Source organism: Dryas octopetala, chromosome 1, assembly GCF_963921425.1.
Source record: "Dryas octopetala chromosome 1, drDryOcto1.1, whole genome shotgun sequence".
Lineage (NCBI taxonomy): Eukaryota > Viridiplantae > Streptophyta > Magnoliopsida > Rosales > Rosaceae > Dryas > Dryas octopetala.
This window is the reverse complement of record NC_141366.1, coordinates 11,002,777-11,030,288: the sequence shown is the minus strand read 5'-3', so window position 1 is coordinate 11,030,288 and position 27,512 is coordinate 11,002,777. Positions and strand designations below refer to the sequence as shown.

Here is a 27,512-nt window from a genome sequence, read left to right as displayed (position 1 = left end):
CTGCTGTACAATACACTTAAGCAGAAAACTACATCCTTATACTGATCTTTGTTCACCAACCTAAATTCACACCCCCCACCACATTCACAAAAACAAAATAATCCACTTTACAGCACTATCATCCCCTTCAGTGTCATCCTCTTCTGGATCCCCTACACCAAGCTCAAGATCCTACTGGTAATGTAAAGCTCACATAACTACAAAATGAAATTTGTTGGATTGTACCACAAAAATATGAAAAAAAAATGAATGTGAGTACTTACAGTGAGCTTAGAAAGTCCTTAAATTCCTTTGAGGGTTTGCTGTTTATTTTGGGCAACCGATAACCATTCTATAGGAGGCGATCAATCATTGTAAAAACAGATTAATTATTGCCAATTGCATGCCAATCAAACAATATATTCCTAATCCAGAAAAAACAAAAACAATATTGCAATACATTGATATGAAATATTTAAAAAGGGCATGTGACACATCACAAACGAACTTTTTAAAAAGGGCAACCAACGAGCAATGACCATGACTTATAGTTAAATGACCAAGACTTCTGTAGCAAAATAAATATATCTCTATAGTATTACAAAACATCTCTATAATATTACAAAATATCTCTATAACTAATAAATAGAGTTATAAAAATAAATATGATAAATATAAGCATACATTTTTCCCCATAAAAATGAGTAATTTACATAAATATGAAAAAAAATGTAAGCACATATTGAAATTTCGTAGTCCAATAACTAATATTTCTCCAACAGCTATATATATATATGTATGCTTATATAATTATATTTATCAAGAATTTCCCGTTTGATACAAGAAAGTCTCCAATCTAATGTTCTACTACCTCATCATAGTGACATCATACAAAAAAATCATGGTGATCTCTTATCAATCATCATATACACGTGTCACCCCCGGATTTCATATATATTTTTTTTTCATACTTGACTAATTAACTTCTGCTTTTTAAAGGCTGGAAAATCAAAAGAATACAAACTCCACGTGATTCCACTCATTCCAGCTGGATTCAATTCAATATAATGATTATTTGAGCCAAAAATAATTGTTCGTATATTGATAAATGTTCAATTCAATAATGAATCAATGATTACCATTATTATTAATAATATTTATTTATTGTTTTCACGAGAAATATTATATTTCATTATAGGCGCCAATCAACTTGCAGTAAGATTAAAAAAATATAGCACATATTTTCACCAATAAAAAAAATAAAAAAATAAGGATTAAATACCAAATATATAAATAGTTTTTTAGCAAAGTAGCAAAATACTAATTTTTTTTAGTTTAGGTACTAACCTAAAGTAAAATATTTTGGATTAGGTCATAAATCAATTTGCTATACAGTTTTGACTGTTTGAAATTCATAAAAATTCAAAGTTTATAAAAATTTAGTGCTTAATTTTGATTTAGAATTGAGAGATGAAGTCTTATAACCTAGAAACTAAATATTAAAGTTTAAGCCTTGCAAACACTGAAAAAATAACAACAATAAAAAGTTGTGACCGTTAAACAGTTACAGCTCAGTAAAACCATATTTTTTAAAGTTGGTACCTAAACTGAAATTTAGTATTTAAAATGAAATAACATAAATATTTTAGTAGTTAAAATAAAATAATATTGAAATTTGGTATAAAAAGTCAACGGACCTATTTTTTAAGGTTCGTTGACTTTAGGTAACAAATTACAATGTTTATTCATTTTAACTATCAAAACGTTTATGTCATTTCACTTTAGATACTAAATTTCATTTTAGGTACCAACTTTAAAAAACATGGTTATACTGAGCTGTGACTGTCTAACAGTCATAATTTTTTTATTGATTTGTTGTTTTTTCAATATTTGCAAGGCTTAAATTTTAATGTTTAGTATATGGGTTATAGGACTTCATCCCCCAAGTCTAAATTAAAAGCATTAAACTCTTATAAAGTTTGAATTTTTATGAATTTGAAACAGTCACAACTATATAGCAAACCAATTTGTGACCTAGTCCCAAAATGTCTTGCTTTAGGTTAATACCTAAACTAAAAAAACTTAGTGTCTTGTTACTTTATTGAAAAATTATTGATAGTTAGTATTTAATTTTAATTTTTATAAAAAAAAATTACATAACATAAACTATATTTTAATTGCAGTGGTCCAATACAGCATCTCCCAAAGGGGAAATGCAATCCACATGCTACTTATCCGAAATAGTAACCAATCTTTTAAAGGCTGTTGGGTTATTTGTCTGCTCTGCCGATCTGCCCCAATCATTTTAGTCATTAATCCACCATATTCTCTTGGTTTCTACAGTAATAAAAAGCCATGATCCGGTCATGGTTCGATCGATCCTTGGGAGGATTTCGAAGGACCTTTTTATTTGTATTTTTAGTACTATTCTATTTTAATTGGTAAGTTTGAGTATATTTCAGATAGGTCGATGTACTTAAGCAATGAAGTTTTAACAAATTAATGATCGACTATATAAATAGTGAAAAATTGATGACAAGCACTGGTGTTGGCTTTGAGAAAGGTTTCTTAATTTGAGTTTTTTACAGGATGATTTGCCAAAAGAGTTCACCCAAATTAATGTGAATCAATGATATATGTAAATTGTAACATTCAAGGAGGGTATATATATATATAGATATATGTTAACACTGCCCATTTATTTTGTGCTAATAATTGTGCATGGTTGAAGGACTAAAGAAGGGTACTGTCAAATTTGTTGGTCCAATTAAGTGAGATGCATTTTGTTCACTATGGGAATCAAAATCAAGCTGAGACATCCGAGTATATTGGTAATATGATAAAGCTGAGATCTGTAGGGCTTGGTTTGTGGTTTCCTCTCTGCACTGCAGCGCGCCTGGCCGACCAAAATTGCCATTACCATCCCTCCAATGGAAAATTGAATGAGAAGTTCAACTATACGGACTGATATGAATTGTCGTGTCTCTACTATTTCATAATAAATCACAAAAGCTGCGGCAAGGAAGTAAATTATAGGATTTTTTTTTTTTTGCCAGGAGGAAGGAATATATATATTTATAGGTTAAACAACATAAAGCATAATATAATATACTTTCGTTTAAGTTCGGAATTCTGATCCTCCGTGAAAGCTGCTTGAAATGCACTCTTTGGATTCTAGTATATATACTATGTTTTAGGCTTGAAAAACAATAATATATAATTATAAGAGTACTTTACTTAAAGGTCAAAATAAAATTTTTCTGTAACTCATAGTTCACGTACATGACCCAAAACTTAAGTAGCAGGATAAAATTAGCGCCGAGCACTCGATAATTTCTGCCAAGCATTTAGCGCATTTGTAACTTAAAATCGATATATCCAACTTATATTTACAACCTAAAACTTATATCTGCAACTCAAATTATTCATCTGCAACTTAAATCATTTATCTGCAACATAAAATTGACATATGCAATTATATTTATAACCTAAAATTTGCATTTGCAACTTAAAATTTACAAATATAAATGCATACTCCATATCAGCATCAGCATCTGTATCTGTCAAGACCTCGGCACGGCAAGAATGCCAATCCATTGGTATGCTATGAAATGTAAGCTACGAAATGTGTGTTAATTGATCCACGATTGAAAAGTAGACAAAATAAAAATTATATGAGACAAGTGGCAATGATAATGACCGTGATGTTAAGCATTTTTTTCCATCATATATAAGAAAAGTGCCAAACATGCAATAATATATGATACATAAGAATTTGACATGTGGGTAAATAGGTAACTAATTGGACTAAATCTTCCATGGGCATGCCCCATGCCCCATGCCCCATGCAAGAGTCTCTCAACCAATTGGGCTTTAGTTTTTAATGGAACTGCTCTAATGGGCATCATCTCACAATGATGACGTGGACACAATGAGTTATGAGTTTCAAGTTTCAACTCATTGTGAAAGCGTACCCTATTGGGACAATTTCATAGAAGATTCACCCAACTACTTGCTCGACATGCGGCTAGATAAGGTCTAAGAGGTTGACACCTCATAAGAATGTTAGGTGTTGTAAAAATCATATCAATTAATAGAGACTAGGACGATGACCTCCCAACCAAAATTCACTAAATTTCATCAATTATTAAACTCAATTAAAATCAGTTAATTGGGGTTTTCTAAAAAAAAAAATAAAAAAATAAGCTAATTGAGACAATCGCATAGAAGACCCTCTCAGCTAATTGGTCAACATGTGGCTAAATGAGATCTAAGAGGCTGACACCTTATATTAATGCTAGGTATTGTAAACACGATATCAATGAATAGATACTAGGACGACTGGAGAAGTAGGAGGCAATGTGTTATGGTACATGAAAAGAAACCAATTTGTGTTACCACCTCCCTACCAAAATCCACCAAATCTCATCAATTAATAAGCTCAATTAACACCAGAAATTTTGTGAATACAATTAAATTTTGATAGATTCCTTTTAAATCCAAAGTCAATACCAACGGATTTTGACATCTTTTAAAATCTAAATTGAGTACGTACACCTATATATATATATATATATATATATATATCTAAGCACATATTGAAATTTGTAGTCCAATAACTAATATTTCTCTTACAGCTATGTATGCTTATATTTATCACACTTATAATTTATAAGAGAATTTCCCGTTTTGATACAAGAAAGTCTTCAATCTAATGTTCTACTACCTCATCATAGTGACATCATAAAAAAAAATCATGGTGACGTATTATCAATTTCATACTAATTAACTACAGCTTTTTTAAAGGCAGCAAAATCAGAAGAATACAAACTCCACGTGATTCCAGCTGGATTCAATGATGATTATTTGAGCCTATTATTGGTAAGGCTTTATGCCTTATATCATCCAGATCGACTATGACGTCTGTGCGCTCCAAATACGACTAAAACATTTCTCATTTATCATCCAATCTTACTTTTACGTGACAATGTACCTTATCTTATCACATTTCATCCATTCAACTGTTAAATTAGGAGCATTTTGGTTGCTTTATAACATAAAATATTTAATAAATACATAAAATGTAATGTTTAATAAAATAAGAAAATAATGTTCTTTTGGCAATGACGTTTTAACAAAAGATCGACTATATGGATAGTGAAAAATTGATGAGAACCATTGGCGTTGGCTTTGAGAAAGGTTTCTTAATTTCAGTTTTCAAAAGGATGATTTGTCAAAAGGATTAGATTGTGAAAATTAAGAGAATTAGATTGTTGAACGTCCTATTCAAACAATCGATCAGTTCAGGGAAAAGAATGAAGGACTCAGTGGTCAGTTTTAGTTATATCATTAGTTTATTATGCTAACTTGTAAGTCGTTCTTTTGTTATTCGTTGTTATATATAAGAGAAGGATCTATGATATTCTTTTTTTACACAAGTTTTTAATGAGATTCACTTCATATTATATTTCAATAATTTGAATCATTTATTTTTTAAGTCTTCATTAAAAAATCATCCTTGCAAAAAATTAGTCAAATCAAAAACTATTTACTATATAAGATTAAATGGTCAACATTTTAAGTGTTTATTTTGTTAGCCATTAAATCTTTGTAGGTAAATAATTTCTGATTTATCTAATTTTTTGCAAAGATGATCTTTTAATAGAGATCTAAAAAATAGACAGTTCGGATCATAGAATTCCTATATGGAGTAAGCTCCATTGAAAACTTTTGTCACAATTTGTGTAAAAAATAATATGCCATGAATCCAGCCCGGCCCATATATATACTTAATAAGTAGGTACATGCATGAATTTCAAAAAATTAAAAAAACTAGATACATGTATGTGCTAACAGACTGAAAAGAAAGAACAAAAAGAAAGAACATAGAAGAAGAGGAAGCTACATGTTTTTCATTAATGGTCAAGCTGTGGTCCACAAGGATCTGAAATCTATTTATACAGCTAACACCGAGAAGTAACCCAGCTAACAAATCTAACCATTTCTCTAACAGACTGCTAACAATTAATCCACATGTTAGCTTATCATAGGCTGCAATCAAACTAACAGCATAACTACTAAAACTATTGACACTTGTACAATCTTGTAATATACTGATATGCTTAACAGTATGAACTCATTTGTAGCAGGTGGATGCTGGTGCATGTGCGAATAATTATTAGTTTTATTTATGAATTAATGATATTTGTAGGTTAATTACCATTTTAATACTTCCAGGGCAATAAATCTCAACAGTACACTAGAATATGGCACATTTAATAAATAGTATAGTGCGCACTAACGTGATCCTAGTTTCACAATGTTTTGACATAATTAAAGGTGCTATCTTGATAACTAGGTTGTTAAAGCTGCACAAGGACGTGTTCCTGTTTTCTTGGATGGTGGTGTTCGTCGTGGAACAGATGTCTTTAAAGCATTGGCATTGGGTGCATCTGGCATATTTGTAAGTAGAGTTATGATAATGATTTGCCACATGATCATCGTGAGGGAATATACAAGGATGGAAGCACTTATTCTATCCATGTATTACTTACCCTCCCCACTCCACAAAAATATTACTTCCCATATATTCTCTGATGCAACAATATTCTTAATTATCTGAGTTTAATGGGATGGTCAACACAAATCCATGCAATGTGCATACTATGAAGGGTTGTTCATATTGCTGCAGACGAACATGCTTGTTTACTCATTAGTCTACAAATAAGTTGGTTGTTGATGCCCATCAATTACTTTATTAGAAACAAAATACATCCATTGATCAGCGACAGTTTGCATGCTTTTTCTGCATTATATTGTCTGTCAAAACATACTGAGACTCACTGCTATATATCACAGATTGGACGCCCTGTGGTGTTCTCTTTGGCTGCTGAAGGAGAGGCTGGCATTAGAGAAAAGTACTCCAAATGTTGCGTGAAGAGTTTGAGCTAACCATGGCATTAAGTGGATGCCGTTCGCTCAAAGAAATCACCCGTAATCACATTGTGACTGAGTGGGACCTTCCTCACCCTCGCCCATTGCCCAGGCTATAGAAACATTCATCAAAATTAATGAGAGAGATGTACAAAGACTCTGCACCAATTAAATGAATACTGATGGAGGAGGTCGGCTTTCAAAACTATTTTGGAAGCAAAAATGGCCTTTGCATTGATTTTACAACACGTACTTTACCTTTGAGTTCTCTCCATCCTATGCTCATGCTCCTACCCTAAATTTAAGGAATAAAATTTCGGGTTTCGAGGAAATTTCGATGGAAATTTCGACAGAAATTTCGAAGATTTTTAAATTTCGACAAAAATTAGACGGAAATGACGGAAATTGCTATCAAAATACGGAAATTTTGAATGAAACTTTACCATATGTTTATTTAATATATTATCTACTAAATTGATAAAAAACATTGAAGAAATCAAATTATATAGTAGGTTTTATGTGATATAAGATGAATATAGTACACGCTGAAGACAAATACTGTTAAATAAAATTAGTATATTATTTATACTCTATAATCTGTATACTAAACCCTATGTATTTTATAATCTATATTCTATATTGTTTAGAATATGGTATATGATATTAGGGTTTAGGCCTTTTAGGATATTTTAAATTATTTTTTATATAGAAATATATTATAGTTTACTAGTTTATGGTTTAAAAACAACTAAACGAAACTCCAAAACGGCCAAATAAAACTCCAAACACATCTTTTCTTTACAATTGTCCAAAGGCCTCAAACCGGCAAACCCCAATCAATCCTAAACCTTTTTTTTTTTCTTTTTTTTCTTTTTTTTTTCCTTTTTTTTTTCTCTTCTTTTTTTTTCCTCCCTTTTCTTTTTTTTTTTTTCCCTTCCTTTCCTTTCCTTTCTTCTCCCCCGAGTCTCCAGTCAGCAGCTACTATTTTTTTTTTTTTCTCTCTCTCTCTCTCTCTCTCTCTCTCTCTCTCTCTCTCTCTCTCTCCCTCCCCCTCTGCCGTCGCCCCCCCGCGATCGCCCCCCCGCTGTCGCCCTCCTGCCGTCGCCCCCCCGCCGTCCAAAAACCCAGATCTCAGTCGGGGGAGATCCCAGCTTCCCATTTTTTTTTTCTTTTTTTTCTTTTTTTTTTCCTTTTTTTTTTCTCTTCTTTTTTTTTCCTCCCTTTTTTTTTTTTTTTCCCTTCCTTTCCTTTCCTTTCTTCTCCCCCGAGTCTCCAGTCAGCAGCTACTATTTTTTTTTTTTTTTCTCTCTCTCTCTCTCTCTCTCTCTCTCTCTCTCTCTCTCTCCCCCTCTGCCGTCGCCCCCCCGCGATCGCCCCCCCGCTGTCGCCCTCCTGCCGTCGCCCCCCCGCCGTCCAAAAACCCAGATCTCAGTCGGGGGAGATCCCAGCTTCCCACCGCCTGTCTCCCTGCTAAGGTTTCCATTTTTTTCCAAAAACCCAGCCTTCCTTCCAAAACCAGATCTGTCTCACTGCCGAAATTATCCCGAAAATTTAACAAAAATGGGTTTCGATTTCGACATCCCAAAAAATCGAAATTTTCGGCGAAATTTCGCCGAAAACTTCGAAATTTAACACCTTGCCTAAATTGAACCCTTCTTTAACCACGTACAATTCATTAATTGCTCGATCATATCATTCCACATAAATGTTGATCATTAATAATTCTGAATTATCACCCTTCATATTAATAATGTAAACTTATCAGCCATTCTATATATTTGGGGTTAATATGTAATATCTATTTAATTAGTAGATTTTTACATAGATTTGGGGTTAAAAATTAATATTTATGTAATAGAATTCTAATCTATGTAAAAGTGTAAAACCAGAAACCTTAATTACATTCCCAAATTAAACCCGGTGGCTCTATAAATATATTGTGATTTGATAAAAAGGAAAACACCTTCAATATTAATCTCTATTTCTCGATCCCTCTCTCTTCTTCGCAATGGTTTTTTAGCTTCTATATATATGCTTCTTTTTCTCTCTTTTTTTTTTTTTTTCCTCCATTTGATTTATAGGGAGAGAAAAATTAATCAAACTTCTTAGGACCTCACATTATGAATAAAAATATCACTATATCATGAACTAGTTGTATTTTAATTACTATAATTCTTTTGTTATGATTGAAATATATATGGTATTCTTAGCTTAATCATGTTTTTTTAATTGTTATGATTTATAATTAGACTGAATTTTGTATATATGCTATGTTGTATTATCTATGTGTCACTATTTATTATTCATCTTAGGTTTTTTTACACAAATACCACCTTGCATAAATACCACCCAAATTTTTGTTTTTTACTTTTTGCCACCCAAACTTATCTAGGTGTGACAATGTGGCACCTACATCCACTTTTCTATTAAATAATCACAAACTTCCTCTTTTGCCCTTCAATAAATAATATTTAAAAAATGAAATAAGTAAAAATAATTTTTATTTTATAAAACTTCTTATTTTACACCTCAATTAATTATTTAACTAATATTCTGCACCTAAATTAGATTTCATTTTTAAACAAAAGATAAAAAAAATGAGAAGAAGACAAAAGTATTCTAATAATTTTGTAAAAAAAAAAAATCAAACCAGCAACCACCCCACCCCATCCCAACCTCTCTCTCTCTCTCTCTCTCTCTTAATTACCCAGATCAAGATGCCAGCTGCCTGCAACCCAGATCTGCATGGATTAATTCGAATCCTTGCAGGTGTTACCAAGTGGCAATGGTGATCACATTTAATGCATGCAAAGATGGGTGTCTATGACAAATATAAATTTGACATGTGGATAAGTGAGTAGCTAAGTGGTCAACACATGCTAGATCGATGAGGTCTAAGAGGTTGATTAATGATGGTTATATATATATTCTAATAAAATTTTCCTCCTTAATTTCAAACAAGTTGCACAGTAGAACCTCTTTGATCTCTCTCTCAAACTCACAGAAATTAAAATGGAAGTATCAGTGGCGATTGTTGCACTGAGTGTTGTTATTGTGAGCATACTAACATGGGCATGGAGGGTGCTGAATTGGGTGTGGTTGAGGCCTAGGAAACTGGAAGTCTGCCTCAGGCAGCAAGGCCTCAGTGGCAATTCCTACCAGCTTCTGTTTGGAGACTCCAAGGAGAGTACTATGATGCTTCAACAAGCAAAATCCAAGCCCATCAACCTCTCCACCTCCCATGATATAGCGCCTCGTGTCTTCCCTTTTCTCCTTCAAACGGTCAACACTTATGGTATGCCAAATGTTTTTCTTTACCACTTTCCTTTTAGGCTTATCCCCATAGATGGATGATAATTAATTTGGAACGTACTTATGTACATACATATATGCGTGTATATGTAAAATTCAGCAGGTTGTTATTATTAAAATGTTTTGGCAAAATTGTTTTTATTATCTTTTGGTCCATTAATTTAAGATCATATTTGTTATAACTCCCCTTAATTTTAGAATTTCAGGGGTATAATTTAGTAAAATAAGGCATGTCTTTGCATCAAACTTTTACATATCCAAAAATTTTATACTACTGCATTTGTGTCTATGCTCTACTATATTCTGGCTATGGGTATAGGGTATTGCATGTGTGTGTAAATCTTCGAAGTTGTCACTTTTTATAAACAAAAAAAAAAAAATGCAGGTAAAAATTCTTTCATTTGGATGGGCCCTATACCATGTGTGAACGTCATGAATCCAGAAGAGTTGAAAGATATCTTTAACAAATATGAAGATGTTCAGAAGCCAGAACTAAACCCACTTCTGAAGTTGCTAGTAAATGGTATTGTCAGCTATGAAGGTGAGAAATGGGCTAAACACAGAAAGATTATCAACCCAGCATTCCATTTAGAGAAGCTAAAGGTATGATATTACTCTGGCCTGCAGTTAGTATTCATCTCTGTTTTTGTCTTCTTTTTATCAAATCCCTTGTTTCATTGCTATAGCGTATGCTGCCGGCATTTTATGAAAGTTGTGGTGAGATGATTAATGAATGGGAGAGCTTGGTGTCCAAAGAAGGTCCATATGAGTTGGATGTGTGGCCTCGTTTTCAACATTTGACACGTGATATGATTTCTCAAACAGCATTTGGAAGTAATTATAAAGAAGGAATGACAATATTTCAACTCTTGACAGAGCAATCACAACTTGTAACAAAAACTTTGCAAAGTGTTTACATTCCAGGATCGAGGTACATATATTCAATTAAAATTCAATTCTTTTGGTGTTCAGCCAGTAACTCTAGTTAGAGTTTATATTGCATGAAAAATGTGCTTGTCTTCTTCATTTCTTCATAGAACCATTGAATATTAAATACTGTTTTTATATAGGTTTCTACCAACTAAGCAGAACAAGAGGATGAAGGAAATTGACAAGGAAATAAAAGGTTTGCTCAAGGGTATTATAAACAAAAGAGAAGAGGCGATTAAGGCCGGTGAAGCCACTAAAGATGACTTATTGGGTATACTTATCGAATCCAATTACAAGGAAATTCAGGAACATGGGAACAACAAAAAGGTTGGGATGAGTATTCAAGATGTGATTGAGGAGTGTAAGCTGTTTTACATCGCAGGGCAAGAGACCACTACAGTGTTGCTTGTTTGGACAATGGTTTTACTCTGTCAGAATCAGAATTGGCAAGTTCGTGCAAGAGATGAGGTTCAACAAGTCTTTGGAAGCAACAAACCAGACTATGATGGGCTAAGTCGCCTAAAAGTTGTAAGTATTTATACAACACATGCACAACAGAAAAGAGGTCTTTCTTTAGTCACCTAAGTTGACCTTGAGTGTATAATTACCCTGCAGGTAAACATGATTTTACTCGAAGTTCTTCGATTATACCCAGGAGCTGCTGCGCTTTCTCGAACGACTCACAAAAAAACCCAGATTGGAAAATTGACATTACCAGCTGGAGTCGAACTCATCTTGCCTATACTGCTTGTTCACCATGACAAGGAACTGTGGGGTGAAGATGCAGAAGAGTTCAAGCCAGAGAGGTTTTCAGAAGGAGTTTCAAAGGCAACAAAGGGCCAACTTTCATTCTTTCCTTTTGGAGGGGGTCCTCGGATTTGCATTGCACAAAACTTTGCTCTGCTGGAAGCAAAAATGGCCTTTGCATTGATTTTACAACACTTTACCTTTGAGCTCTCTCCATCCTATGCTCATGCTCCTACCTTAAATTTATCCCTTCAACCACAATTCGGTGCTCATATCATTCTACATAAACGTTGATCATTAGTAATTCTGAATTATAACCCTTCATATTAATAATGTAGGCTGATCAGCCATTGTTTAAACTACATATTAATTAATGTAGCAAAAGGGTACCATATATATATATATATATATGTGTGTGTGTGTGGCTGAGGTGCTGTCTTGATAACTAGGTTGTTAAAGCTGTACATACAAGGACGTGTTCCTGTTTTCTTGGATGGTGGTGTTCGTCTTGGAACCTGTCTTTAAAGCATTAATGGCATTGGGTGCCTCTGGCATATTTGTAAGTAGAGTTATGAAAATGATTTGCCACATGATCATCGTGAGGGAATATACAAGGATGGAAGCACTCATTCTATCCATATAATCTTACTTAATACTTGATACTATGTGACTGAGCTGATACCTTACTTATCTAATAATTTTTGGCTTAGAGACAAAGTTAGAGATGGTGAAATCCATGCTAGCTGACTCTTTCGATCACCAAGCTATGCCTTTAGGAGTTTTCAAAAAACATGTTACCATAATGAGAGTTTTAGAGTCTTTGGATGTTGTAGACTAGTGCCAATTTTGTGTTTATTCTTATCAAACTCTGTTTTGATTATTTTTAAGTTTGGTTTGTAATCTTGATAGTTTACTGACTTTTCCAAAGATGATGTTTAAGTGCACTTTCGGATTGAGCATCAATTGTTGGTTTATTGTTTAAGTTTGATTCTTATTTTAAGAACATTATTTCATTTTAGTTACAGTTTTCAGAAATATAATCTTTGATTTTGAAATAGCTATTTGGATGGTGTTGTTTGGTTTTGTTGAATGACAAATTCTGGAATGCAATTTCATTTTGAAACTTACAAGCTTTTTTGAAGCAATTAAGGTAGATTGGACTGATGTGCATCATGATTTGAATCACTTAAGGAAGCACAATATTGTTTTCATGTTTTATACTGGTGACTTGGTCGATTACTTGTTTAATTACATTGGTGGTCATAGGATGCTTGCTTTTTCAGTACTGCATGATTTTTCTATGGTTCCATGTTAAACCAGTAATTGATTAAGTCTCATTCTAGGCTTAACTTATACAACTCATGTGATCACAAAAGATTTTTGGTCTGTTCTTTATGGTGTTCTTGTTGAGCATTGCGAATTAGTCTAGGTGGGAGAATGTAAGAATTTTTTATGGACTAATCATCTTGTATTATGATACAACAAGTCATCATATATTTCAGTCTAAGAAAAAATTGTATTGGATTAATCCGGATGTTACTTGTCATATTGTGATTCTATTTTGACAAGTAATAAGGGCCTAGTAAGTAGGATAATTGAAATCCTAATTGAACATGGATAAATAGTTTTTATTCTAGTAATTAAGTATTTGGTTAGAGGTACTTGAGGTACAAACAACCACCTTTATGGGAGGACTCTAATCTTACCACCACTATATAAGGACAAGCCCCTGCTCTCACAAATAACCTGCAAATATTCTCAGCCCCATATTGAGTTGCATAAAGAATTGTAGAGAGGCCGGAGAAGACTTGTTCACTATGGCTTCATTTATGTGTTCTTGACTTCGATTAAGTTGTTCAATTAATCTTGTTGTTTGTGTTTCTTGATGTTTATGATCTACAGAAAAAATATGTGTTGCTTGCGTTTCTTGATGTTTATGATCTTTTTAATTGAGACCTAAAAAATAGACGGTTCGGATCATTGAAATCCTATATGGAATAGGTCTCATTGAAAACTTGTGTAAAAAATATAGTACGTATCATGGATCCATCTCCAATAATTATTGCAACATGCATGATCACTTTGCTGGGTTTGATTGATATGGAATATGGTTGGTCCCTATTAATTGGTTAGGAAAAAAAAAACTCTGCAGCAATTAAATGAAGGGAAAATTTTAGATAAAAACTCTAACTATACCTTATGTCTCTATTCAGGACATGAATTTCACTTTATGTCAACTGATGAGTGAAACTTTCATTTTGTGTCAATTAATGATCCTGTTTTTTTTCAATTTTTATCTCAAATTTGGCCCGATCTTAGACCCATCAAACTTCCACCAAATTCAGCAAATTTATACTGGTTTTAAAGCTATGAATCTCCTATTTACAATCATATAAAAATCACTCAAATTGGACATCTACAAATCCAGATAATCGGCCCCAAAGTAGGGTACCCGAAATTGTGTAATCGGATCTCTAAAAAAATATCTGAAAAATTGGACAGTTTCGAGTACTCTAGTTTGGGGTCGATTATCTGAAGTTGTAAAGATCCGATTTAGGTGATCTTTATATGGTTGTAAATAGGAGATGTATATCTTTAAACCCAGTATAATTTTTCTGAATTTGATTGAGGTTTAATGGGTCCAACGACTGACCAAAGTTGAGATAAAAACTGAAAAACAAAGGTCTTTAATTGACACAAAATGAAAATTTCAGTCCTTAGTTATTGCTCCACATTACTCTCAACACGCCCCCGCACGGGTGGCGATATTTTGAGCCTTACACGTGAACAAATTGTATTGGGTGACGTGGGAGCACATGTGGCCATTGAGCCTTACACGCGGATAACCAAGCTCTGACACAATGATACAATTAGAGCATCCAACCTAAAACCAATTGGCAATGGGTGGAGAGACCCAAGACTTATAAGCACATATGCTAAACTCTAATTTTCCGACACAAAGTAAAATTCATGTCCTGAATAGAGACATTGGGTATAATTGAAATCTTTTAGCTAAAAGTTTTCGAGGGCTGCTATTTGCACACCCCTAAATTTCTTTTTGCACACCCTTTCTGAAAAAAAAAAAAAAGAAAAATTCAAGAGAAAAGACCATTTGGCCCTTCCCTCACCCACACACCCCCATCCCCATCTCCCCCCCGTACACACCCCCTTGCTCTGTTTTTTTTCCCTCCGCCCGATCACCACCTTCCTCGCACCAGCAGCACCACCACCTTCCTCGCACCACCACCACCGCGCACCACCACCTTCCTCGTAGCACCACCACCGCGCGCAGCACCACCCAAAACAGCCACCATAACCAGCCCGGCAGCCCCTCCTCGGCTCCTCCCTTTCTCCTCTCTCTCTATCTATCTATCTATCTATCTCTCTCTCTCTCTCTCTCTCTCTCTCTCTCTATCTCCTTCCCTCTCTCCTCTCACCCAAGCAGACAGCCAAACAAGTTAAAAAAAAAAAAAATTGCAGCGGGTTCGGCGGACCAGTGCCGAACCCGGTGGTTTCGTTCGACAGGTACCCGCCGAATAGAATAGGATTGTTCGGTGGGTACCTACCGAACGAAACCATTGGGTTCGGCACTGGTCCACCGAACCCGATCCAATTTTTTTTTTTTTTTTATGTTTTCTTCTTCGGCGCGCGATGGTGAGCTTGCTGGAGGAAGGGAGGTGGTCCGAGTAAGGGGAAGAAAAAGAAGAGAGGGTGGGGTGGTCGCCGGTGGTGGTAGGCTGCTCGGGGATGGGTGTGTGCCGGAGAGAGGAGAGGTGGGGAGGAGGTGTGTGGGTGAGGGGGTGTGTACGGGGGGAGGGGGGAGATGGGGATGGGGTGTGTGATTTTTGGGTGTGTGTGTGTTTTTTTTTTTCTGTTTAGGAAGGGTGTGCAAAAAGAAAAATTGATGGGGTATAAGATCTTTTCCTTTGAGTTTTTTTTTTTTTTTTTAAGAAAGGGTGTGCAAAGAGAAGAAAAGGGTGTGCAAATAGCAGCACTCAAGTTTTCCCTTAAATGAATAACAAATATTGGAGGAAGACAACTTTCAAAACTAATTTAGATATATTACCAAAGAAATTGCATTTTTCTGTAGATTACACCCCACAGTCTTTTTATTTTTCTTTTTCCAACTTTTGGTCACTTTTTGAGTGTGGGTCATGATCAAACTTAACTAAGCATGCTGATTAAGAATCAAAATTTATGAAATTCTAGGGATTAATGCCAATTTGGTCTCCAGACTATTATATTTATATCAGTTTGGTCCTCAGACTTCTATTTTGAAAAATTTAGTCCCAGACTTTTTTAATTTTGTCAATTGAGGTTGTTCAGTCAATTTAGATTGAAATCAAGTGAACATGTCTAGGGTTGAAACGCGCATGGAGTTATGGTATAGTTTAGAGTGATCATTCTGCCCTCAAAAAGGATGGTACGTGATTGGTACATGATTCTATGTAAACGAAGCTTTGTACATGCAGAAAGTGCGTAAATTGACTTAATAACCTTAATAGACAAAATTGAAAAAATTTGAGAACTAAATTTTTCAAATTAGAAATATGACGACGAAACTGATACAAATGTAATAGTCTGGTGATTAAATTGACATTAATCCCGAAATTTTAAGAAGCTAATAAGTAAGTCAAAGGTTCTAAAAAAGCTAAACTTAAGCATTTAAAACGGGATATATGCCAATGAGAGATCGCATGCAACGGCGAGTGTCACGAAGGAAGAGACAGCCTTTCGTGGACTCCAGGATTGGCAAAAGAGGCAATTGATCGGCCTGATATTATTTTGAGTTAAAAATATAAAATGTAAGCTACGAAACGTGCGCTAACATTGTTTCCAACATATAAGAGAAAAGCGGCAAACATATATGCAATAATATATGATATGTGGGCAAATAGGTAACTAATTGGGTTCTAGTCTTATGAGGCATAGGCCGCATGAGTTATGGATTCCGAGAGGATACCTCTCATTGGGGCAATCTCATGAAAGACGCACTCAGCTAATTGGTCCACATGTGGCTAGATCGATGAGATCTAATAGGTTGACACCTTATATTAATGCTAGGCATTGTAAAAACCATATCATTAATGAACAGATACATGAAAAGAGAAACCCATTTGTGTTACCACCTCCCAACCAAAATCCACCAAATTTCATCTATTAATAAGCTCAATTAAAATCAGGGATTTTGTGAATATAACTAGATTTTGATAGATTCTTTTTAAATCCTAAGTAGATACCAACGGATTTTGACTTGTTCTTTTAAAATATAAATTGAGTACACCTAATATTAATGATGGTTATATATATATTCTAAATTTCTAATAAAATTTTCCCAATTCTTCAGTAGAACCTCTTTGATCTCTCTAGCTCTCTCAAACTCACACACAAATGGAAGTATCAGTGGCGAGTGTTTCATTGAGTGTTGTATTTGTTAGCATTCTAACATGGGCATGTAGGATGCTGAATTGGGTGTGGTTGAGGCCAAAGAAACTGGAAACCTGCCTGAGGCAGCAAGGCCTTAAAGGCAATTCCTACAGGCTCTTGTTTGGAGACTTGAAGGAGAACTATATGATGATTAAACAAGCCAAATCCAAACCCATCAACCTCTCAAACTCCCATGATATAGCACCCCGAGTCCTCCCTTTTGTCCATCAGACAATCAACACTTACGGTATGCCAAATGTTTTTTTTTTTTTTCACATTTGTTTAATTTCCGCCTTCCCAGCTATATTGGGCCATATTCACCATTGATATATGGATAATGGATAATACAAAAATTTATGTGGTTTACTTTAGTGTGCATTAATAAATTCAAACTTCGTGGAATCCCTCAACTTCTTAACAATTTAATGATGTGGTGGCTCCAAACGGCAAAAGAAATTAATTTGATGATAATAAACTAAAGTGAAAAATTACTCAAACTACATAGACCAAAAGTGTAGTTCACGACAAAATAGTGACTAAATTGATTTAATTCGCATGAGTTGTCTACTTACATATTATTATAGTTCCTTTTGTTTCCTTATACATCCTTAAAATATCTACTTCTGTTTTTGTATCTATTCTCATTATGGGTATTGTGTGCATAAATTAATCATCTTAGAAGTTATAACTTTTATTAGAAAAAAATCAGGTAAAAATTCTTTCATTTGGTATGGTCCCATACCAAGGGTGAACATCATGAACCCAGAAGATATGAAAGATATCCTCAACAAATATGAAGACTTTCACAGCCCACTAACAAACCCACTTAGCAAGTTGCTATTGACTGGTCTTGCAAGCTATGAAGGTGAGAAATGGGCTAAACACAGAAAGATTATCAACCCAGCATTCTATTTAGAAAAATTAAAGGTATGTACTCTTGACTGCTGTATTCATCTAAATTTAATTCTAGAGATTTAGGGCCTGCAGTTTGGTAACATTTTGGTTTTAAATAAAAAACAAGAAATGAGATGATTGTGAGAAAAGAGATGATATATGTAAGGAGATATGAGAAAATGCATATGATTATATGAATGGCACCTTAAATGAAAACTAGAAACTAAACATTATAAAACAATTTTAAATACTTCTTTTTCTTCTTTTTTTTGGTCGAAAAAAAAATTCAAGTTTTTATTTCATGCATATTCCTCTTCACTTTCTCCATTTTTTCTCCTGCAATATTTCTTCGGTATGTTTTCTAACAATCTCTTTACTTAAATACAAAAACGAAAAAATATATGTTACCAAATGAGCCTAATTAACAATCACAATTATTCATATTTATCAATGTATAGATAGTTTCTGATTTCTCTTTAATTTTTACCAAATCCTATATTTAATTGGTACAGTGTATGTTACCCGCGTTTTACCAAAGTTGTGATGAGATCATTAATGAATGGGAGAGGTTGGTGTCTAAAGAGGGTTCATGTGAGTTGGATGTGTGGCCTTGTCTTAATAATCTTACGGGGGATGTGATTTCTCGAACATCATTTGGAAGTAGTTATGAAGAAGGAAGGAAAATATTTCAACTCCTGAAAGAGCAAGTACAATTTGTGATAAAAGCCGAACAAAGTGTTTACATTTCGGGATGGAGGTAAAATTTAAAATTTTTATATTAATTATTAGTTTGATATACATTGTTGACCAACATTCTAACAACTAAAGTTTTTTAGGTCTAATGGTTGTCTGCTATGTACCATGGTATCACTCATTGGTTTACAAGGTCTAATGGTTGTCTGCCATGTACCATGGTATCACTCATTGGTTTACAAGAGAGTCTTGGGTTTGAAACCCTCAATATCCCTATTCTTCATTTCCTTGTTGGTTTGTAAAGTGTAAGCTAGGCAGAATGGGCAGTTTAAGTTTTTGGGTCTAATGATTGTTGAACATTAATACAATAACAATATATATTCAGTGAGTATATTGCATGAAAAATGTACTTGTCTTCCTCATGTCTTCACAAAATCATTGAATTAAGTAGTGTTTGTGTAGGTTTCTACCAACTGAGCGAAACAAGAGGAGGAAGGAAATTGACAAGGAAATTAAAGGCTTGGTCAAGGGTATTATAAACAAAAGAGAAGAGGCAATGAAGGCAGGTGAAGCCACTAAAGATGACTTATTAGGTATACTTCTGGAATCCAGTTTCAAAGAAATTCAAGAACATGGGAACAACAAAGAGGTTGGGATGAGTATCGAAGAAGTGATCGAGGAGTGTAAGCTGTTTTACTTGGTGGGGCAAGAGACCACTTCAGTGATGCTTGTTTGGACAATGGTTTTACTAAGTAAGTATCAGAATTGGCAAGCTCGTGCAAGAGAAGAGGTTTTGCAAGTCTTTGGAAGCAACAAACCAGACTTTGATGGCCTAACTCACCTAAAAGTGGTAAGTATACAATATATTTGATGAGAATGACATGCTTATAAGAGCATAGGGTAAACAGAGGAAAAATATAGTGAAATTACCCTTTGCATATGCTTCTCTACAATTTTGAATGTTATCATGTCATTTATTTGTTGGATTTTATAAATTGGTTGATGCATGCTGTAAATGAATTTTACTGAATTGGTTACTGGATTTCTATAAATGATATATATATATATTAACCGTGAGTGTATGATAACGACCTTGTAGGTAAACATGATTTTACTTGAAGTTCTTCGATTATACCCACCAGTTGTTACGCTTAATCGAACCAGCCACAGGACAACACAAGTTGGAAAATTAACATTACCAGCTGGAGTCCAAATCTGCTTGCCCATACTGCTTGTTCACCATGACAAGCAACTGTGGGGTGATGATGCAGAGGAGTTCAAGCCAGAGAGATTTTCAGAAGGAGTTTCAAAGGCAACAAAAGGCCAACTTTTTTCATTCCTCTCTTTCGGAGGAGGTCCTCGGATTTGCATTGGACAAAACTTTACTATGATCGAAGCCAAAATTGTCTTGGCATTGATTTTACAACATTTCACCTTTGAGCTCTCTCCATCCTATGCTCATGCTCCTCTTGAACCCCCCCTTCAACCACAATTTGGGGCTCATATCATTTTACATAAACGTTGATTTGCTCCCATCAATTAGGTCCTTTTTGTAAAAAGACAAGAACAAATAATATACAAAAAGGAAAAGATATCAAATAAAGATCATAGCCATGGTTTAAATTATGTTATGCTTTTGTATCGACATTTTCTTATAATTTCCATTTATATTTTAATCGTTGCTTGTCTTTGGTGGGGCAGATACTCTACAATAATCCTAAACACCAATTAAGCTGCATGTTTGAAACCTAAAATTAATGAAGGTTATATTTTTTATTTGTCAAATTATGGTATATATTCTAATTAAAGTTTCCTCCTTTTAAACAAGGGGCGGTTTGAGTTATGTGACATTTGATTTAATTGTAATGTTCACAAAAATAATAGAATAGAAGAGACAAAAAATGTAATTACAAACAACCAATATGCTACCACATTGGTATTCTACAACTTATATTAAATTTTTTTTTACAAAAGTTTGCAGGGCCCCTCTTAGTCCCCTTCTACGTTCCGGCTCTGCTCCCTGCTGCTGTACCAATATTCCATCCCCTCTCCTTGTCCCTATGATTCTGCTTCTGACTCTCTTTAGTTCCAGCCCTTCTACCAGTTCCCAGTAACACCCTGTGCGCCATCCTCCCTCGACTTCCAATAGAGACTCTAACCTTCTCCATCCCTACATTCACACCTTTTCTCATGTGTGGCGGCATTGGGGATTTTATCTGAATTTTCTTTTGGAGACTTCGTCTCAGCATGCTGTTTAGCTTCTTGCCACCATTTCTAATCACTTTAGGACTGCTGCAAGGTGTCTGCTCAGGCCAGCAGTCAGTTTCAGACACATGATCTGTATCAACTTTCTTATCAGCATGGTATGCTATTGGCGCCAATGGTAATACAAGCAGTGGGGATTGGACACGGTTTGGTATACTTGGGAGTGGGATTAGAGAGTTGCGCCTTGGAGCTGAGGTTGCTGGAATCCGCTGAACTGTTGGGCAAATAGAGGCTCTTCCTGTTCTCTTTGGCAGAAGAAATTGTTCAGCCATCTCAGGATTGTTTTCTTTCTCTACAGGATCAATATACTTAACAAAACCATCCATTGTAGGAAGAAGGAGTTTGTTACTGGTCTTCTCCGTTAGTGGTTGCATAAGGTTAACTTGGTCTTTTCCCAACGCAATGGCTGTTTCATTGAGATTCTTGTGACTTGCTAATGGTCGGTTTGTAAGAGGTGGCCTTGTGGGTGCAATAGTTTGCTCCTCTTGTTGATGTTTCAGTTGCTGCTGGTGCTGCTCAGCTATCTTTGTGTCCACATGCTGACGTGCTAGCTTTCTCTCAATTAAAAGTTGTGATTCCAATTCTTTGACCTGCAAAATGGACGAGAATTATATGTATATAAAGTCAAAGCATACTTCCTATGCAATACCTTGTCTTGCAGGTTTTTACTTTTCAGGTCTCTCTTTTTTCTTCAATTCCAATCCTAAAATTCTTTTGCTTATATGTATATAAAGTGAAAACAGACTAGCTATACAATACCTTGTCCTGCAGGTTTTTATTTTTCAGGTCTCTTTCTTTTATCTTCAATTCTAATCCATGGACTGTTTCCTCCATCTTCTTGATCTGTACATCTTTGCTCCTGACGTCTAGCTTGGTTTTCTCAAACTAGCAAATAGAAGATTCAAGATTGTTAGGAATGAAATAGATGAACATATTCAACCACAAGAATAATAACAAAACATCAAATTTTAAACTAAATTCGGAATCTGCATCTGCCCCAAGCAAATGATTTTACCATCTGTTTGTATCTCAGAAGTTCAAAAGTGTCCATTTGCCTCTTTGCAGGACCCAACTCTATCCCTCTCACTCTACTTGCAAAGTTCAGCGAGCAAAGGGTCTCACTCAAATCGTTTTCTTTAGGACTTATCTGAACAAGCATGAGTGTCTTGGAATCTCCTCCTAAAACAAGGAAACATATTCATTAGTTTTTCATTTCTGTTTCTTCTAAACAAAGATATATTAATTCCACCACCAATAAAATGGAGGAAACTAAATAAGATGGAATATTAAACAACACAGAATAAGAATTGTTTTTTTCAAGGATCCAAATTCTAGCCTTTGACTTCTTCTGTGATCCCAATAAAATACCTAGAGAGTCTTGAAGCAAGTGGGTAAGCTTGGAGTTCCTGCACATTAGACATAGTTTAGAAAAATAAAGTCACCACTGGAAGCATAGAGTGTCTAGTTTGCACATTTTGAGTATTAAAACCAAGCACTAATCTTTACTGACCTGAAAGGTATGTGTGAGCTTTTAGTTGCAAGTGAAGATATGACGTCACCTAGTGCAGATAGAGATCTATTGATATTTTGAGTTTCCTTGAGTCGTTCTCCTTGCACTTCTGTCTTCGCTATGCGCTCACTCCCTGCAAGGTCCACCAACCATAGTTTGCTTCTTGTGCATTCGCCATTCAACAAATTTTCCCCCTTCACCATTACACAGTGTATGCTGCATTGATAAAGGGAACCAACATTTAGAAATCTATCTTAAAGTTAAAAAAAAGTCCTATTTAATTTAAATTAGAATAAATTTGATTGTAACGAAGATAAACAGACCAGTGTGACCGGCTGCTATGCTCATTGGCATTGGTTGAGCCAACAGCCCTTGCATTACTGCCAGTTTGCAGAACTTGCCAGACTTCACTCATGTTATTGACATGTGCCTCAACCAATCCTGGAACATGATGTATGCCTTCACCGACTTGTCTAATTTCAAGCCTACAAGTCATTGCACTAGGGTGAATAACTATTATGAAAGACATGCAGATTGACAAATCATCAGAAGTGCAAAATTATCAAGGAGGCAAAAATGGGTATAGAACAGAACTAATTGGTTCAAATTTTGAAAGAACAATTGTTAAGAAACGGAAACAAAAGAGTTCCACTTTAAGATGTAAAAATGAGAGCCCATAGTGCTATTCCAACTGCCAGCAAAATAGGTGAAAATTTATGAAAAATATGTAATGTATGCAATGTCTCAATGTGATCAATAAATTTGCACCTAAACATGAGGTTAGAAGAAACCACATATCAAGAAATAAGGGAGAAAAAGAAGAGAGATGGTGAAGGATCTTTTAAACCTTTTCGCAGCTGCTCCTGACTGATTCCCTGAAACTAGTAAATCTCGTATTTGTTCATTGTAGACTTCTAAAACACTAACAGATACATCATATCGATATAACTGTTCTCTCTCTCTAATTATATTAAACAGTTCCTCAAGAGTCCTAAAATTGACTCCCCGAGCTTCTTCGGTGCCCTCCATTGTAAAGGTTTTTCCACTTCCAGTCTGCCCATAAGCAAATATGCAGACGTTGTACCCATCTAGAACTGAGGTTGCAAATGGAGCTGTGTCTTCGAAAACATCAGCTAAATAGGACAACAAAAGGATACATATTATTGAAGAGTTTTCTACTTAATAGATGACCAAAAACAAAAACTCTAATATCATTATTTGTAACTTTGCATACCTTGGTTTGCTTGGGGGCCAAATACAGCATCAAACTTGAAGGCCCTTCTTGTAGCCCCATTTGATTTCACAGTGAGCTCACCATCTTTAGCAGATTCAAAATCAATAGCCATCGAAGCTCCTGCTGCAACTTCCTCAGTGTTTAGAGGCCTACACCTACAGAAGACCCTTATGTTTCCTACAAGTGAGCAAAATTGATGTCAGAAACCCTCTTCAATCTCATAACTGCTTGGATCTCTCTAAATCAGAAATAACATACACCTAACCTTTCAACTCTAACACTTTGTTGTAGAGTTCTTTCCGTTCTTTGGCCCCATCAATAAACTTAGCCTTCAGATCTTTATGCAAATTTACTTGCTGATTTACTATTGGAGAAAAGGCTAGAATCAGAAAAAAGCAAAACAAAAATATTATTTCTGAATTAAAAAAAATATGTGGTTATCTGGATAACATGGCCATGTTTGACTTACAAGTGGAATGAATGGTAGACCTCATTTCATTCATATCTGCAAGGCACTTCTTATATGCCAATGCCTCCTCTGATAGTTTGATGTGGTCCATTTTCATAATCTGTTAAATGGAACTTTTCAAACCAGTGTAATCACATCTATGTAATCAAAATACAGTATTTCTTTTTACTTTTTACAACTTAGTACCTTAAGTTTTCTTGTCAAATCTCTCAATGATGTAAACCATCTGCTCTTCTCTTTCACCTGTCCCTCAATGGCAAAAGCTGCAACAGACAAGCATCAATATACCATTTCCACAGATGGTTCAAATGGTTAAGAGACACATGATATTATTGCCATACCCAATGATCCAACATGCATCGACTTGCGCATGAGTTCGTTTTGGAGCTCCTTTAAAGACTTCCAAGCTTCTTGACATTCTCTACTCTTGGATTGGTTTTGCTTTTTAAGCTCCTCTAATGCACTCCTCATCTCTGTTAATTCCTTTTTCTGATTCTCATAACCTATTAACAACTTCTGATAGTCTCTTTCATCCTTAGAGTTGTCATTATCCTGCAATGATATAATTTGGACAAAAGATCTAATTATCCTATCTTTTTTCCTGATAAACTGTATTGAACCAGAGAGGGCTTACAAGAAGCTTACTTTTGGTGATCCGCATTTTGCCATTTGAGAATCGCCACCCATGAAATCATTAGCCACCAAAAAATTTACCTCAGCCGAAACCACAGCCCCATCTGCACAACCTACACTGTCGCTTATATCAGGAAGGGAATCTTCCTTCAACTTGTCCTCAATCGCCGGAGGTGGAAGAAGCTCGAATGAAGCTTCAGGAGACAAATCCTCTTTAAAAGTCTGACACAATGTTGTGGAGAACTTTACAGTTGGAGTTTTGTGGGTATCTTTAACTTGAGACGCATTGATTCCATTCTCAAAAGAGAGCTCAATAGAAGAATCCAGCTTCTGATGGCATTTATTTTCCAAGAACTCAGGGGAATCTCCATAGCAGTTTTTGGGTATATCAGGTGACCCGGCACAGATAACCAAATCGGGAGATGTAAGTGAAAATCCTATCATGGACCGGCCTGAAATGTACCATAAAGTAGATCAAATTCTTGAAAATCCTAAAGTCAAATCCAAAATTTTGGGCCAATTTGTCATAGAAAAAGGAAAGACTAGTCCAATTTACCATCAAGACGATCATTTGCAACTGGGTCACTGAATTTTGGTGTACTAATGACTTCTGTGGTTTGATAATTTTCCCGAGAAAAACCTACATGGACGGAAATGACGAAATTGAAATCACCTTATATGATTCTGCATACTAATGGGTTCCATGTTCTTGACTAAATTAGAGTTAACAGTAGATCCACTACAGAATTAGACAATATAACGCAATTCTCACAATGGGATTCAATCATTCAGAGAAGACAAATAAAAGAAAGCTGAGAAACAAAAAGAACTAAAAGGAAGTTTTCATGAAATTACCTTCATTTTCATTAGCATTAGAGGAATCAGGATCTACCATTGTCATACGTTGCAATTGCGAGCACAGAGAAGAGTCTGCCAAAGCATTAGAAGGGTATCAAGAAATTAGAGAAGCCATAGAAATGAAATCTTGGGTAGTTGTGTATTTGCTGAAAAGTATGGAGTTTAGAAGTGGGTTACAGTCAGAGTGAGAGTTGGTGGTGGAGCTGTTGTTTTGCTGCCAAGAAACGTCAGTGAGGAGAAGAGGGTCATAATCATGCTCATCATACAAAGAGTGCCATTGCTTTTGCTTATGCTCCTCCTCCATTGATAAATAACAATGCTTCTTCCACTGCAACTACTACTACGGTCACTGTTTTTGAATTCAAGTAATCAAAGACTGTGATGATAATCACCGCTTTATTATGTAAAAGAAATAGAACCCAAAAAGGAAGAAGTGCTTTTGAATCTTTACGAGAACAAACAGAGAAAGAAAGGCGCTGATTTCGTTTCGCGCATTCAATCTGCGTAATTCTTTCGGACACGGATGACCGTTGGCCTTTTTTCTTTTGAATTTTGAAACTTCTTGACCGGGCACCAGGGAGGTGAGTCATCGTCTCATCATCACCCTAAATATAATAATCAAATCATGTAATTTATTTTAATTTCTATGACACAATGTTTTCAATTAACACTTAAATTATTTTCAATGATTTCTAATTAATTTAATTTTTGTAAGGATAATTTTTAAATAAAGACTAAAAAAAAAAACAATTTTGATTGTCCAACTACGTTTCAGAGTGGAAAGAAACTTCTTTGTCACCAGGATGCCAGGTCAAATTCCTGACCTGGCGTTACCGAGTGCTTAGTAACAGGTCACCAAGCACTCGGTAACAGGTCACCGAGCACACGGTATTGTCGCCGAGTGATCAGCACTGTCATTTTCTTCTTCTCCCGAGCGCTCGGCACTAGTTTGGTTTTAACTATGCCATAGTTAAAACTTAACATATTGCCTTTACAAGCTCCATTATACACCCTAGGATCGTAGGAGGTGAACCTTCTGGAAAGTACCTTCAAAAATCGGCAGAGGAAATGATGTCGAGTGCTTATTGCAACGCTCGCAAGTTATAATAAAAACACTACCGAGCGCTCGACACTGTCAAACAAGAAAAAAAAATGATGTGTCTCATTTTTATTGGCTCGGGATACCAGGTGACCAATCTGACCTGGCATACCAGAGTGAACCCCACAAAAATATACCCTTTTATATTTTTCCAAGATACCATTATAATTTTTACAAAAATAAAAGGGCCATCCACTCTGGTCTACATGTCCCCAATCCTCGTCAATGACAATGACATGGCTAGATGGCCCAGATCAAGCCTTGGTTGGGCCGGATAGGATTTTTCACTTTTTTTTTTTTTTTGTTTTTTTTCAGATAGGATATTTTAAATTTTAAGTTCAAAAGAAATTTAAAAGTTTGGAAATATGTAAGGGTAAAATTGGAAGTCAATGTAATTTTCAGTGAAGGGGTATGATGAAAAAAAGAAGAAAAGGTGAAAATTGAAGCATATGAACTGCACTTAATCACACACCTTCAGCATGGCTTTGCAGGATCTGTCTATAACGTGTACAAGAAACATAGAAAATAC

At 35.1% G+C, this 27,512-nt stretch overlaps 3 protein-coding genes across 5 annotated transcripts; 2 read left to right on the top strand and 1 right to left on the bottom strand.

Moving 5' to 3' along the window:
• Window positions 1-9,924: 9,924 nt before the first annotated feature.
• On the top strand, window positions 9,925-12,195 carry LOC147297769 (cytochrome P450 CYP72A219-like). Of its 2 annotated transcripts, none has more exons than XM_086237585.1 (5): window positions 9,925-10,207; window positions 10,610-10,827; window positions 10,911-11,155; window positions 11,295-11,682; window positions 11,770-12,195. In XM_086237585.1, the coding sequence occupies exons 1-5, from the start codon at window positions 9,925-9,927 to the stop codon at window positions 12,193-12,195; spliced, it is 1,560 nt and encodes a 519-aa protein (XP_086093711.1). The 2 variants fall into 2 exon arrangements, with proteins under 2 accessions (XP_086093711.1, XP_086093703.1); XM_086237577.1 differs by having other exon boundaries at window positions 9,925-10,228; window positions 10,607-10,827.
• A 5,082-nt stretch (window positions 12,196-17,277) lies between these two features.
• LOC147297768 (cytochrome P450 CYP72A219-like) lies at window positions 17,278-20,440 on the top strand. 2 transcript variants are annotated; one of them, XM_086236015.1, is made up of 5 exons: window positions 17,278-17,575; window positions 18,038-18,255; window positions 18,735-18,979; window positions 19,378-19,765; window positions 20,015-20,440. In XM_086236015.1, the coding sequence occupies exons 1-5, from the start codon at window positions 17,293-17,295 to the stop codon at window positions 20,438-20,440; spliced, it is 1,560 nt and encodes a 519-aa protein (XP_086092141.1). In that variant the 5' UTR covers window positions 17,278-17,292. The 2 variants fall into 2 exon arrangements, with proteins under 2 accessions (XP_086092141.1, XP_086092139.1); XM_086236013.1 differs by having other exon boundaries at window positions 17,293-17,597; window positions 18,033-18,255.
• Window positions 20,441-20,765: 325 nt separating this feature from the next.
• On the bottom strand, window positions 20,766-26,188 carry LOC147297767 (Di-glucose binding protein with Kinesin motor domain-containing protein). Its single transcript, XM_086246606.1, has 16 exons — window positions 26,062-26,188; window positions 25,882-25,956; window positions 25,583-25,666; window positions 25,039-25,478; window positions 24,735-24,945; window positions 24,580-24,656; window positions 24,394-24,493; window positions 24,190-24,288; window positions 23,925-24,101; window positions 23,538-23,823; window positions 23,014-23,175; window positions 22,691-22,906; window positions 22,549-22,586; window positions 22,196-22,359; window positions 21,940-22,065; window positions 20,766-21,770 (listed from the first exon to the last, which is right to left on the bottom strand). Exons 1-16 carry the CDS (start codon window positions 26,186-26,188, stop codon window positions 20,916-20,918), a joined length of 3,237 nt encoding a protein of 1,078 aa, XP_086102732.1. The 3' UTR covers window positions 20,766-20,915.
• Window positions 26,189-27,512: the final 1,324 nt, after the last annotated feature.